We start from the raw sequence: 15,330 nt of genomic DNA, 5'->3' as shown, positions 1-15,330 counted from the left end.
TTTATTCCTATATCAATAATTTTATTATGGCTCAAATTCTTCTCATAGATTCAAGAAACAGTTAACATGTTATATATTCTTATAGAATGAACCCCTGCTGTTTTTTTCTTGAGTCCTTTTTCATTAGTTTTTATCAGTTTATATTACGACAAAACAAGTTACATTTACATATTGCGATAGCTCTTTGGTTTGAGCATCAAATTTGGTCATTGCTTTTGCAATCACAACGCAACTCGAAGAACTGGTTGTTATATTGCTTGTAATGATGTCTCTGAACCATATTACAAAATGTGCTCATTACACATACTACCTTACTTGTTAGGATGAGACTAGTTTGACAAAAGCTTTGGATGTCTCCTCTGTTGATGAAAGCAACTATCTGTTGGAGCACCTTCTCTCACTCGCTCTCACTCAGGGCTTTGCTTGTACTCAGAAAGAATCTCAATTCAAGGAGTTGACTGCTCGCTACGATAAAATGCAGATGGATTCTAGGTTACGGGATTAGCTTTTAGACCAGGTTTTGCAGGATTCCGGGATAACTATACAGTCGCAACAAGAATGTAAGCCGGCCAAATATTCTAAACACTCTACGTTTACTACCATAGTGTTAAGGATTATCAAAGAGAATGTGAAATGTCTTGCAGATGGTTGTAGTTATAAGCTGTGTTACCTTCTCTTGTGTTAAGGTCTACCTGTAGTTATAAGCTGTGGTACCTTCTCTTGTGTTAAGATCTACCTGTAGTTATAAGCTGTGTTACCTTCTCTTGTGTTAAAATCTACCTGTAGTTATAAGCTGTGGTTCACCTTCTCTTGTGTTAAGATCTACCTGTAGTTATAAGCTGTGGTACCTTCTCTTGTGTTAAGATCTTCTCTTGTGTTAAGGTTAATGTGATTGTTTCTATTTGCATCAGTTTACTGGACATTTAATCTTTTTCGAAATTTTTTTAAAGCACCAGTGCAATAAAATGATTATTAAAATACATGACTACGGACATTGCATTAATTCATGTTTGTGAATGCAAGTAAAATTTTATAGGGTGAGCTCCAGCAAATCTATCTATGACAGCTACAAGTTCACATACACAGTAAATAGTATTTATAGTAAATAGCTACTATCAGTTTTAGTAGCTTTTAGCTCTCTGTATGACAGGCCTTAACTCACTCTGTATGACAGGCCTTAACTCACTCTGTATGACAGGCCTTAACTCACTCTGTATGACCGGCCTTAACTTACTCTGTATGACAGGCTTTAACTTACTCTGTATGACAGGCTTTAACTTACTCTGTATGACAGCCCTTAACTTGCTCCGTATGGCAGGCCTTAACTTACTCCGTATGACAGGCTTTAACTTACTCTGTATGACAGGCCTTAACTTACTCCATATGAAAGGCCTTAACTTGCTCCGTATGACAGGCTTTAACTTACTCTGTATGACAGCCCTTAACTTACTCTGTATGACAGGCCTTAACTTACTCTGTATGACAGGCCTTAACTCACTCTGTATGACAGCCCTTAACTTGCTCCGTATGACAGGCTTTAACTTACTCTGTATGACAGCCCTTAACTTACCCTGTATGACAGGCCTTAACTTACTCTGTATGACAGGCCTTAACTTGCTCCGTATGACCGGCCTTGACCTACTTTTTCTGCCTGCAGAGATCTAGAACGGTATAGCTGTGGCACTAGTGGTGATAGTTCTGTGCAAACACTTCCTACTGAAATGGATAACAATTCCATTTCTTCAATACCTCAGGTAATACTGACCTTTATTGATTTATTGAACAGGCATTTATTATTAATTTCAATAACTCTGCACGCATTGTTCAATCATTGTTAAGTGTCAGTAAGATGCGAATGGATATTTGAATAAATTACAAAGACAATTTGAATCAATGTCGTTGTTTATTTGGCAAAACACAGTTTTGTTAACCTAATAATTATATTACATGTTTTATATAGAATGCTTTTAAGTTGTTGTTTTGTTAAGGCAGAAAAAAACTAGCTGGATTCGGTAAAGTCTGACCTTTTTTAACCAATCAATTTATTCTCTCTCAAAACCAACAGTAAAATTTACACAACAAAATTTCTTTAAAAACGCTAATAATAACAACTAATGATAATAAAAAATCTAACAAGAATGTCATGGCCTTCGCCTGGTAAAGGCTAATTCGCACTCGTCCATTTATTTGTCAATGTGACGTGTTATTTTGTGTGTCTAGCCACAACAGCCTCAACTCTTACACATTTTGACACATTTTTTAAATGTAAGTCAGTGGCTGTCATTTGTTGCTTTTCTTCTTAACGCCGCAAAAAACGTAGCGTTCATGTATCTTTTGTAATTAACTTGAAACTTTCAGAGCTACAAACTATTTGATACATTTTACATGATTAACTTATGTTTTAGCTCTGTCACAACTGCTAGTTACATTTTTCTTCGTCAAATAGTATTTGAACATTGTGCTTGACCAACTTATGTAAACTTTGTTGAACGCAAATAATATTGAAAGTTAGCCTATCTATAAATTATTTATCTGTAATTTTTAAAAAAGAATTGAATTCTATGTTAGAGTATTAAATGAGGTGTCTCTAGACTATTGTTCACTTGGGGGCAAAGTCTGAGTTTTTCAGAAGTATTAAAGACCACCAACTAAGGTGAAATCTACAGTTTGTTAACAGTAATGGTATACAACTTGTTAAGTGAGTTATTGCCATAATAAGTCTATGCCATAATAAGCCAAGGCGGGTAAGGTATATCATGTAACAATTAATTCGATAATGTTTTGCTAGACTAACACAAGGAAGAGCAGCTCGCTAGAAGCAGTAAGCGTAGTGTGCAAGTCTAGATTACTTTCATTGATCGCTTACTAGCATCATATTTTGACATATATAACAGCTGCTATATCATATATAACAGCTACTATAACATATATAACAGCTGCTATAACATATATAACAACTGCTATAACATATATAACAACTGCTATAACATATATAACAACTGCTATAACATATATGACAGCTGCTTTCAGTTAATTTCTTTTGCCGCCTTGATCAGTTGATCACCCTTGGTTGATGCAACCGTTTAAAGGTCAAGGCCAAGATTACCCATATAGATACTATTCTACCCAGTATCTATACTAGGTAGAATAGCACCCATATAGATACCGGTACAATTCTACCCATATACGTATAGATACCGGTACTATTCTACCCATATACGTATATACACTGGTAACTATTCTACCCATATACGTATATACACTGGTGCTATTCTACCCATATGAATACTGGTCGAAAGCATTGCTAAAACCTTCATATGCTCATCAGGACTTGATATAATCAGCTGGTTTTTATCATTTCTAATTCTTGTAGAGTCTGACCATCTTCAAGAAGACCTGGCAGAGCTGTCAGGAGAGATTTCACTTAAACAAAGAAGTGTGTTAATAAAAGGGTGACAATTCTGTAACTGGTATAGCCTTAAATTTTAGTATAAAAAAGTTCATGAAAGTGTCTCTCCAAATTTAAATATTCCATTTTGCACTATGAGCTATAATGATTCTCTTGCTCTGCAGGCTGAATTTTATTCTGCTATTTTAATTTCAGCAGAGATAAATCACAGTTGACCACTTCTGAAATAAAAGACGTGCTGTTGACACCCCCATCCTCGCCATCGCTGAGCAGGAGACGCCAGCCACTCCAGGACTCTGACAGTACTAATGTATTCATGAGGCTCACCAACACACAAACTGGCGGCACACAAAATAAAAAGGCGCAGAGCTTTGGCACCGTCAGCAGCTGTGACAAAGTAATGAGGCCCAAGTTTTCAAGTTTAACCCGTTGAACTACTTACGTAATTGTCTTCATGTGTTGACTAACAAATTATGAGCTGGATTTGCATGTATGTGAGTCTATACAGCCTAATACTAACTTACTGTGATACCTCCAACATCATTAAAATCATTCAAAAACAAATATTAACTGAGCATGGAAAAAACATTTCATAATCACGATGATGAACAGTCGCGTGTTTCTAGAGCATTGCTTACTGAGTACTGCTGCAAAAAGTCTCAGACTGAACAAACAGTTGCCCTAATGCCATTCCCCTAAAGATATACTATTCGGCTCACGTTGGACTAAATAGGAATATTGCATCTCTTAGAAATTAGAAACTCAGGCTAGAATTAGTGTTGTTAGTCTCAAATAGCAAGAATTAACAAAGAGTGCGCACCAAATCGCAGAGTGGTTTGTTATAACAGATGCGTTTCACTGCCTTGAAGGGGCCAACTCAATTTTGGCGTTATCAGCTCTTAGATAAAAGCCCAATGCGTAAACCTTTTGAATGGCCCTACAATACGTTTTCTGTAGTCTATGATTTTTACCATGCGACAATGTATTGTAAACAACCTCGCTACATCATGTGTCTGGTACACTTGTCTACACACAATCTATACACAATCTAGGCAACTAGTTGGGCAATTGACCTTATGACCTTGTGTATCTTGACTAGAGAGGTGATACTAGCCATGGCATCCTAGGAGTAACTTGTAACTAAGCAAGTGCTTACAAATGTTTGCTTTTCAAACAACACGAGTGATGAGCCAGATGAGCAAACAATAGGCATTCGTAGTCCATAGTAGTCCCATTGTATAACGACTTGGAGAGGTTTATTTATGACGATAATATTGAGTGATGCTGCTCCAAAGTACTCCTATTGTAGCGCGTTGCTTCATGAGCCTCTATTTTGATTGCTATGAGTTGGCAAATCGCTACTCTTCCAACTAGCCCCACTTTTTGCCTTTGGTGTTCTAGTAGCACACCAAACCACGGACTGCAGCACCTCTTCTTTACAAGAAAATAATAATTTTAGGAATCGTTATGATTTTAATGTTAGTTTTTCTAGGCTAAGCGATGCACTCTTTGATATATTAAAATGGCTAGAGAGCATTAAATTAGCATTAGACTAACTACACGATATGCAAGTAAAATAATTATATGTTGAAAGCATAATTTTTATTCCCCATAAGCCTTTAAAACGATTGACGTAAAAAATTTCACTAATAGAACATTGGGGTGAAGATATTTTCGAGTCATCTTTATACCTGCAGTAGATCATTTATAGGAGGTATGATTGGTTTCTGTCTAAGAGCTATGTATGTGTAACCTTATCAAATTGTAATAGCGATGTTGTTACTAGAAGCTCAGCAACATTGTTACTTAAATTTACATGTTTTCATTTGGGTGGGTCTCTTGCAGGTGACAAGCTCCAACCAGAGTCTCATATGTGTAAATAAGGCAGTTGGTCACACAAAGGCTGTACTATCTATATGTGCCGCCGACAATCTTTTGGTTTCTGGCAGTAAAGGTAAGTGTCAAGTTGACTCTAATCTAACGCACTAACATATTCTAATACCTCATAATTGACCTGCGTTTCCTTTTGTCTCGCAGACTTGACGTGCAAAGTGTGGAACATGTCAATTGGTTCAGAAGTTTTGTGTCTTGGTGACCACCCTAACTATGTCTCCAAAGTTCGATATTGCGAGGTCAACCGGCTTGTCTACACTGTCTCCAATTCATTTGTCAAAATGTGGGACATCCGAGCTGGAGCTAAATGTATAACAGTGCTCAGGTAAGCCTAGCTCGACTCATACTTGCTTTCAGATGCAATTACATTTATATGGCTACTTGTTACCTTCTCTACCACACATACAGTCAAACTGTCCAACATAAGATATTACAGTTAGTTCCTATCATAACGGTTAGTTCCTATCATAACAGTTAGTTCCTATCGTAATGGGTAGTTCCTATAATAACTGTTAGTTCCTATCGTAACGGTTAGTTCCTATCGTAAAGGTTAGTTCCTATCATAACGGTTAGTTCCAATCGTAACGGTTAGTTGCTATCGTAACGGTTAGTTCCTATTGTAACGGTTAGTTCCCATCGTAACGGTTAGTTCCTATCGTAACGGTTAGTTCCTATTCTTTCGGTTAGTTCCTATCAAAACGGTTAGTTCCTATCATAACCGTTAGTTCCTATCATAACGGTTAGTTCCTATCGTAACGGTTAGTTCCTATCCTTGCGGTTAGTTCTTATGATAACGGTTAGTTCCTATCCTTACGGTTAGTTCCTGTCAAAACGGTTAATTCCTATCCTTACGGTTAGTTCCTATCCTTACGGTTAGTGCCTATCATAACGGTTAGTTCCTATCGTTACGGTTAGTTCTTATCATAACGGTTAGTTCCTATCGTAATGGTTAGTTTCTATCATAACGGTTAGTTCTTATCCTTACGGTTAGTTCCTATCATAATGGGTAGTTCCTATAATAACTGTTAGTTCCAATCGTAACGGTTAGTTCCTATCGTAACGGTTAGTTCCTATCGTAACGGTTAGTTCCCATCGTAACGGTTAGTTCCTATCGTAACGGTTAGTTCCTATTCTTACGGTTAGTTCCTATCAAAACGGTTAGTTCCTATCATAACCGTTAGTTCCTATCATAACGGTTAGTTCCTATCGTAACGGTTAGTTCCTATCGTAACGGTTAGTTCCTATCCTTGCGGTTAGTTCTTATGATAACGGTTAGTTCCTATCCTTACGGTTAGTTTCTATCAAAACGGTTAATTCCTATCCTTACGGTTAGTTCCTATCCTTACGGTTAGTGCCTATCATAACGGTTAGTTCCTATCGTTACGGTTAGTTCCTATCATAACGTTTAGTTGCTATCGTAATGGTTAGTTCCTATCGTAACGGTTAGTTCTTATCGTAATGGTTAGTTCCTATCGTAACGGTTAGTTCTTATCCTTACGGTTAGTTCCTATCATAACGGTTAGTTCCTATAATAACTGTTAGTTTTTATCATAACGGTTAGTTCCTATCGTAATGGTTAGTTTCTATCATAACGGTTAGTTCTTATCCTTACGGTTAGTTCCTATCGTAATGGGTAGTTCCTATAATAACTGTTAGTTCCTATCGTAACGGTTAGTTCCCATCGTAAAGGTTAGTTCCAATCGTAACGGTTAGTTCCTATCGTAACGGTTAGTTCCTATCGTAACGGTTAGTTCCCATCGTAACGGTTAGTTCCTATCGTAACGGTTAGTTCCTATCGTAACGGTTAGTTCCTATTCTTACGGTTAGTTCCTATCAAAACGGTTAGTTTCTATCATAACGGTTAGTTCCTATCATAACCGTTAGTTCCTATCATAACGGTTAGTTCCTATTATAGTGAATACTGTGCCAACAGAGATGGACACAATGTGAGGTTTTATATCTTATGTTGCAGTTCCTCTGGTCTGGTGCATGACAGTATCCCTGTGGAGCCAGCGTCGAGCAGTCAGGCCATTCTCCAACAGGGAGAGCAGCAGATGTTTGATATCCAAGTCAGCAGAGATGGTCATAAACTATACACAACTACTGGAACCACCGTTCAGCTCTGGGACCTCAATACGTAAGTTGATGCGTTTTTTTCAGTTACGATCCCTAGAATAAAAATCTACATTTGTTAGTTTGTATGTTGTCCATAAATGTAATGTTGTTGCTAAGAATCCCTCTGATAATGATGGATTTAGTTTGGATGCCGGCTTGTCTTCAATTTCCTTGTAAATATTTGTGTATATTATAGTTTGAGAATTTTCCAGTTAAAAAAAATTGAAGATTACGAAAATTAGAGAATTTTGAGGCACACACTCTCATTGACAGCTATTTCTGTTAAAAGCACTTTAAAAATATTAGTAATAGTAACTGTAGTTACCAAGGTTAACATAATATTTTCTCATTAATTTTTAGTGTTGTTCATCACATAAAATTTGAGATGGAGTGAATGATCAATTTCAGTATATCAGTTTTTCCTGGTAATTACTCAATCCAATCGTGATCCCACTTGATGGCCTGGAGATCAGAGTCGTTATAAAATACGTCAGACCTAGTCATTGCTGCATTGTTGGGCCTATCTGGTTCAGTCTCACCAGATCAATCTGTCAGTACGAAAATATAAAAGTTTGATGATTTTCACCAAGGGGTGTTTGTATTAAATAATCATGATGGGCTTCTACACCCCTCTATACGACATTTTTATGTTACGATGCCAACACCGGAACAAATTTATTTCGTATGGCAAGGGTCTAATGCAAATGTAACAAGCAAAATTATAGATAGGTAAAATAATAAAAAATATGAAAAGGTTTTTATACCACATCCAAGGTGGGATACTTCTCGATATATCTACTAGCTAGTATATTGTACTTACTGTCATTAGAGGTGGGATACTTCTCGATATATCTACTAGCTAGTATATTGTACTTACTGTCATTAGAGGTGGGATACTTCTCGATATATCTACTAGCTAGTATATTGTACTTACTGTCATTAGAGGTGGGATACTTCTCGATATATCTACTAGCTAGTATATTGTACTTACTGTCATTAGAGGTGGGGTACTTCTCGATATATCTACTAGCTAGTATATTGTACTTACTGTCATTAGAGGTGGGATACTTCTCGATATATCTACTAGCTAGTATATTGTACTTACTGTCATTAGAGGTGGGATACTTCTCGATATATCTACTAGCTAGTATATTGTACTTACTGTCATTAGAGGTAGGATACTTCTCGATATATCTACTAGCTAGTATATTGTACTTACTGTCATTAGAGGTAGGATACTTCTCGATATATTTACTAGCTAGTATATTGTACTTACTGTCATTAGAGGTAGGATATTTTTCCATATATCTACTAGCTAGTATATAGTACTTACTGCCATTAGAAGTAGTGTACTTCTCCATATATCTACAAGCTAGTATATTGTACTTTCTGCCATTAGAGGTAGGATACTTATCCATATATCTACTAGCTAGTATATAGTACTTACTATTATTAGAGGTTGGTGTATGAATCTTAGAAAATCCACCACAGTTGTAACTCTCTTCTATAGGTGATTTATGTACACAACTATAACCTTCCATAGGTGGTTTATGTACACATCTATAACCATTCATCTATAGGTGGTTTATGTACACAGCTATAACCTTTCTTCTATCAGTGGTTTATGCGCACAACCGTAATCTTCTTTCTTTGTATAAGTCCAAGGGTCACTCCTAATGTGTATTTGATCTACCCTGTGTGGCATTTTGTAACTGACAGTTATTTTTCATTGGTTGTCCGCTTGCATGCACAACATCATTTAACCATATATATATTGTTAACAGCACTTACAACTAAATCTAGCAATTTAGCTTCTGCACCTTTTTGATGACTAATTGCTATATTCATTTAAACTGTCAAGGCTGGTGATCTGTAAAATATTGTACGCTTACAGGCTATCGGCAGTCGGAAAGGTTGCTAGCGGCCACCAAGCACCGATTATTTGCCTTAGTTTATACAACGACTCAAGAAGGAAAGAACAACTCTTAACTGGCTCCAAGGATCATCTAATTAAGGGATTTGATATTTCCAATGAACAAACTTCAAATTATCCAATTCAGGCCAAATTTACTATGGACCCTCCTCACTATGATGGTGTTCAATGTCTCGCGCATCGTCAGGACATCCTTTTTAGTGGTTCTCGGGATATGCGTATCAAAAAATGGAACCTCAGTGAACCCTCTTCTCAACCACAGGTAAAATTGGTGTTTTTACAATACTAGGTGTTGCTCTATTTAATAGCAAAATAAAGGTGATAGTTATTTCCGGTAATGGTCACCAATCAAGATCACCACTTTGTAATAAATATTTTTTATTAGAAGTAATATTTGAGATGGAGTGAATGATTGATATCAGTATATCGGTTTTCCTGGTAATCACTCAATCCAATTGTGATCCTACTTGATGGCCTAGAGATCAGAGTCAATATAAAATATGTCAGACCTAGTCATTGCTGCATTGTTGAGCCCATCTGGTTCAGTCTCACCAGATCAACCTGTCATACGCAAGACATTATGCTGTGTCTCTCACCAATATTTGCAAATGTCTTGTAGGTTTGTTACAATACAGAGACTCGTTTATGATTAAAAGTTTCATATTGCAGGATTGCATTGTTGACTCATTCAAAAGGGACAAGTTGATTTGCCAGTGTTTAATCTTTACCATCTTTAATGCAGTTCACGCCGCTCCTTTCCGCTTAAGTTGAATGTCAATTTCAAACAAACTCCTGGTTCCTCATTCCTCAACTTGCATTGTTTTCAGTCAGTTAATGGCGCCCATAAGGACTGGATCACCGACATGTGCATGCTACCAGATAATGACATATTGCTAAGCTGCTGTCGCTCTGGCACTGTGAAGATTCGGTCAAACGAGACTTGCCAGCAGCTAAATGAAGTGCGTGCTCATTCATTAGCCGTCAACTCTATGGCTACCAACCGCAGCAATCTCTTTACTGCCTCTAGGTAAAGTAGTATATAGTACTTACTGTCACTAGAGGTAGGTAATTGTTCAATATATCTACTAGCTAGTATATCGTACTTACTGCCATTAGAGGCAGGATACTTTTCAGTATATCTACTAGCTAGTAAATAGTACTTACCGTCACCAAAGGTAGGTAATTGTTCACTATATCTACTAGCTAGTATATAGTACTTACTGTCACCAGAGGTAGGTAACTGTTCACTATATCTACTAACTAGTATATAGTACTTACTGTCACCAGAGGTAGGTAATTGTTCAATATACAAATTATGTAAGCTTATTGTAAATTTAATGTTACGTCTGTCACCCATGTGTTCTAATGAGACACTTGGCCAATTAGCCAAATAGTATAGATTTACTGGCTTTTCCTTAAATCCAATTAATTCACTGATTACTGTATGCATTCGAGTATAATCACAAAATTTTTTACCCATTTTTAATGATAAATCATGAGTAAGCACAAGTAGTCGCATAGCGTCTTGCTGCCTGATTTACTGAGAACCGTTCGCTTAAGCAATACTAATGATTTTTGTACTGACTGTGTGACTACTTACCTAGTCGATCGGTGTGGCAATACAGATGCCTCAAAAGTGACGTTTTACAAATTGTATAGCGGTCAAATGATTGCGATGCTACTTTGTCAATTGGGAGCAAAACCGATTGATATTTTTAACGCGACTAGAACCCCTTAAGCATCCAACGTTGTTGATACGTCAAACAAAATCTTAAATAAATGCAATATATTGGGCTGACAGTTTCTTTTATAGTTATTCAATAGCATCATTGTGTGAATTGTGTAAATATGCCAATTGGAGAAGTTGATAACTTTGGTTGGTTGTACCAACATATCTTGTTCTTTGTCCAAGAACTTTTCATGCGCCACGATTTAGCATGTATAACAGACATGGTTCATGCTCTTTCAGTGATTGCACGATAAGGATCTGGTGGATGGACCCACATAAACTATACAGTTCATAGCCAAAGCACAGATTCATTCTCCATATTCTCATATTTTTTGTCTGTATTTATGTAGCTATTTTTGTTGATGAACAAAAATACATCAACTTATAATCTAAAATCGTCCAACTACAACTTGAACTCAGGCTGACGAATTGTATCAAACTGCAAGTAAAACTTAGGTCTTTAAAATATTTAATCTAACATATCCTGAAATTTTATGCAAGCAGTTCCAATTTACACCAGTGTTCATCACATATCTTTTACAGCAAGTAACAGCCTTTTTCATATATAAATACTTGTTGGTCATCGTTGTCGTTCCTGCGGTTGATGACTATGCAGGAAAATTATCTTATACATTCCTTTTTTAAATCAATGTTCAAATTGTTTGACCCATGTACTTTGCATGTGTCTATATTCCTAGGACACATCCGACTATAAACTCTTTCGTGTCAAAGATTATCATGATGTTACATCATATCCATCGATGCAATTATTCTTCTCTTCTCGTCGATATTTATTTTAACCTTTTAAACACTTTGTCTGTTTTAACTGGCCGTAGATTTTCGAAATGCGCATTTATTTTTGGTGCAATAGGCTTTATTGTATTCAATCTTGTTCGTTGAAATTATCTCAAAAATAAACTAACTTTAAGAGTAATGGAGCTGTCTTATGTATCAACACGAATCCTTTTACTTTGCTCTAATTTTGTAAGGTACCTACATATGTTTATCATAACAACATTGGCTCACAGCTAGTCTAATTTTATTAAAACTATACAATAACATCAATAGTTGAGTGTTTCATTGTTGAGCTGCATGCGTTTGCATCCTCGGTCCAATAAAAGCATGCATTTATAGATATGATAATTCACCTTAAGGAAGGAAACACATCAAAATGATACTTTTAAAGGCAAAGTAACAGTTCTGAAGGTAGCATTGCAAAGTAACAGTTCTGAAGGTAGTATTGCAAAGTAACAGTTATGATGGTAGTATTGCGAAGTAACAGTGATGAAGGTAGCATTGCAATGTAACAGTTATGAAGGTAGCATTGTAAAGTAACAGTTATGAAGGTAGTATTGCAAAGTAACAGTTATGAAGGTAGTAATGCAAGATAACAGTTCTGAAGGTAGTATTGCGAAGTAATAAAAAACCTCATAATGTAGTCTACCATGTGGTCTTTGAAGCCCTCTGTGATACTTGCTTACTTACTCTACAGTTAAACATTGATAATGAGTTGGTACTGTGTGGGTGGAGCATGTTATAGTATTCCCTTTTTTTCCAGTTGGTCAGTTTGAGAAAACTAATATGTTTCTCAATGACTTCTCATCTAAAGAACTTTGAGTTAAAGGTTATTATTAAGGGAACGCCATTATCAAGCTGTTAGCAGCAGTCAACGCTTTCCAAAGGCTTTTGTAACTAAACATTTTAAATATTAATAAACAAACAATTTACTTGGCATTTATTTAGTGATACCAAATAACTGACTCCACTTTCTGATTTCGCATTGCGACTGAGTCATGAATTTTGAGCGAGTTTTAAGAACTATCATTGAAATAATACCAGTCGCAGGTGCCAGTTTGCATTTGCTAACTAACGTTAATAATACACTTGAAACAAACTGCAACTAAACTTGTACTCTTGCATCACCAAATAAGGTAGTTTTGATTTGATAATGTAAGAAATATCTTTCAATGCCAGGTGCGTTTTGAACATCATTTCTATCTATGAACAGAAATCCAATTACTACACCTGGAAGACATCATTTCTATCTATGAACAGGAATCCAATTACTACACCTGGAAGACTCTTTACTAACTTAAATCTTTAATTTTTTTATCAAATAATCTTATTCAAAAAATAAACTTATTGAAGATGCTTAATTTTTTAAACATGTAAATGTGGTTAAAGTGACATCTTGTTTGTATAATATTAATCTCAACTTTATTTTACTAATTTCAGCTTTTACATTTACATCTTGAGCTCCGAAATAACTGCCATAGGTGTGACCGTGACGATAAAAATCATTACCTTGTAAGGCTGTTAGGGTAAAAACATATTTCTTTAGCAAACCATACCACCCAGGTATCGTTTGGAAGTATGGCATAAAGCAATGAGCCAGACGTTTGCACGCTTCACAATGCAGGCATGTTGAATTAGATCAATGTTATGTATATTTAACAGGAGAGTTTTCTCGCTGTGTCGAGAGCATTCACTCCCTACAAAAACACTCTAGTGAGTTTTTACACACTTAGTGATCAGAACATGAGCCAAGACTATATGTAAAATGTGCACTGTTTGGAAAGTATCTCACGTTCCATTTTACAGAATACGCAGAGATACTTCACACCTATAACCACTCACACTTCACTAATTTAGTGTTGAGCTCCACTGCTCCGTTTAAAGTAATCTGCTTCCTCATTAGTATTTTGCAAAACTGTCTTTCACCTTCTTCTAAAAATAATGGTAAGTATTATTTTAATGCCAAAGTAATGGCATTAAAATTTCACACTCCGACATCACTCAGTTTTCTATGGGTCATCTAATGTATTAAGGTAATTTCAGAGATAGGTTGAAAATATCATACCCTTTCAAGAGCTTCTGTCTAATTTGCTATTGACAGCAAAATAAAAAATTTCCATACTGCAAGATAAATTTTGAGATGATATGCAATAAGTCAAATCTTTACTGAATTCACGTAAGATACAAGATCCTCAAAAGCTCTAGTATATTTGTATTTGAGTCACTTTGTCTGCAAATATGTAATATTTAGGCCTACTGATAAAGTATAATCTAGCCACAACTGACTAAGATTTCAGAGCTTTCAGCCACTTAGAAAATAATGTGTATCAGCAATGATATATAACCACTCCCCATAGATATGGAGGGTAGCCTGGGCATGGCTCTTGTGGGGATTGGGAGAGATCCATGCCCAGGCTACCCCCTCTCTCCCAATCCCCCACAAGAGCCATGCCCAGGCTAGGGGGCATATGTCATTGGTATATCATCAGTATATAAAGAGTCTTGCTTTCAAGAATACGCTGAAAGAAGCAACAAAAACTGCTTGCTTTGCTAGAGTGAAATGCATTTTGGTTAATAGACAAACGGCTATTTCTATGATTAGTTTTACTTTTACATGGTAACTTGAAATCATCCATGCTTTAGCCAGAATTTTGCTCATGCTAGATTCTATTAAATAATCTACCTCAATGCTAAATTTTAATCAACAAACACCAGAGCATATTCAGATATTTTGTTTTTTAAGCTTGATTCCAATGTACATATGTTGAACCAATGATATACAGCCTGTGGGGCTGTATATCATTGGTTGAACTAATGTAAGAAAAATTTACAAAGATATATAATTTGTAATTACTTTCTAACTTTTCAATTGTTATTTTTTCTTACAAAAAAATTCAAACGAATCAATTCCTAGTTATTTTAACGCATCGTAAAGCAGCATCACCGCCAATGTCAATAAAAAGAGCCTCCGACTTCATCTTGTAATACATTTACACTCAAAAGCAATAATTATTCATAAATTCGTTAAAAGTTGTCGCCTTTCTCATTTTTAGACCCACGATTAGCTAGTCGAGCAAGACTTTCATTCAATAGTCTCCGAGCGTTCGAAGGAAGCTAAAGATAAGCTCGGCATGGCGGTTCGCTCCAGTTTCAGTACGAACTATTAGCCGTCTGTGATGCTTTGAGAACTAAAACACGAAGCGCTCTGCCATACTAGATTATAAGTTAATTTCCTGTTGATATAGTTCATGGTTTGATAAAAAAGAACAATTATAACTGCTATAATTGATGTTGCCACTCTTACAACAGCTAAATATGATAGACTTTGGTTACAAAACCAACTTCATAGATAGTTTTCAGGTTTGATGTTGCATTTTATTAGATATACCTCACTTGTTCTTTTCTCTGACTTTGTAATACCATCGCAAATGCGTATTAAATACCAAATTTATTAAC

General features: G+C 36.0%; 1 protein-coding gene across 2 annotated transcripts; it reads left to right on the top strand.

Annotated features, from left to right (window-relative positions):
• The first annotated feature begins 3,277 nt into the window (after positions 1-3,277).
• LOC137410127 (kinesin-like protein KIF21B) lies at positions 3,278-12,013 on the top strand. Of its 2 annotated transcripts, none has more exons than XM_068095711.1 (7): positions 3,278-3,806; positions 5,255-5,363; positions 5,447-5,627; positions 7,275-7,439; positions 9,312-9,612; positions 10,178-10,377; positions 11,320-12,013. In XM_068095711.1, exons 1-7 carry the CDS (start codon positions 3,726-3,728, stop codon positions 11,372-11,374), a joined length of 1,092 nt encoding a protein of 363 aa, XP_067951812.1. In that variant the 5' UTR covers positions 3,278-3,725; the 3' UTR covers positions 11,375-12,013. The 2 variants fall into 2 exon arrangements, with proteins under 2 accessions (XP_067951812.1, XP_067951813.1); XM_068095712.1 differs by lacking the exon at positions 3,278-3,806 and adding an exon at positions 3,839-3,903.
• The last annotated feature ends 3,317 nt before the right edge of the window (positions 12,014-15,330 follow it).

Source organism: Watersipora subatra, unplaced genomic scaffold (genome assembly GCF_963576615.1).
Source record: "Watersipora subatra unplaced genomic scaffold, tzWatSuba1.1 SCAFFOLD_265, whole genome shotgun sequence".
NCBI lineage: Eukaryota > Metazoa > Bryozoa > Gymnolaemata > Cheilostomatida > Watersiporidae > Watersipora > Watersipora subatra.
The sequence above is the reverse complement of the archived record's forward strand: the minus strand, read 5'-3'. Positions and strand labels throughout refer to the sequence as shown.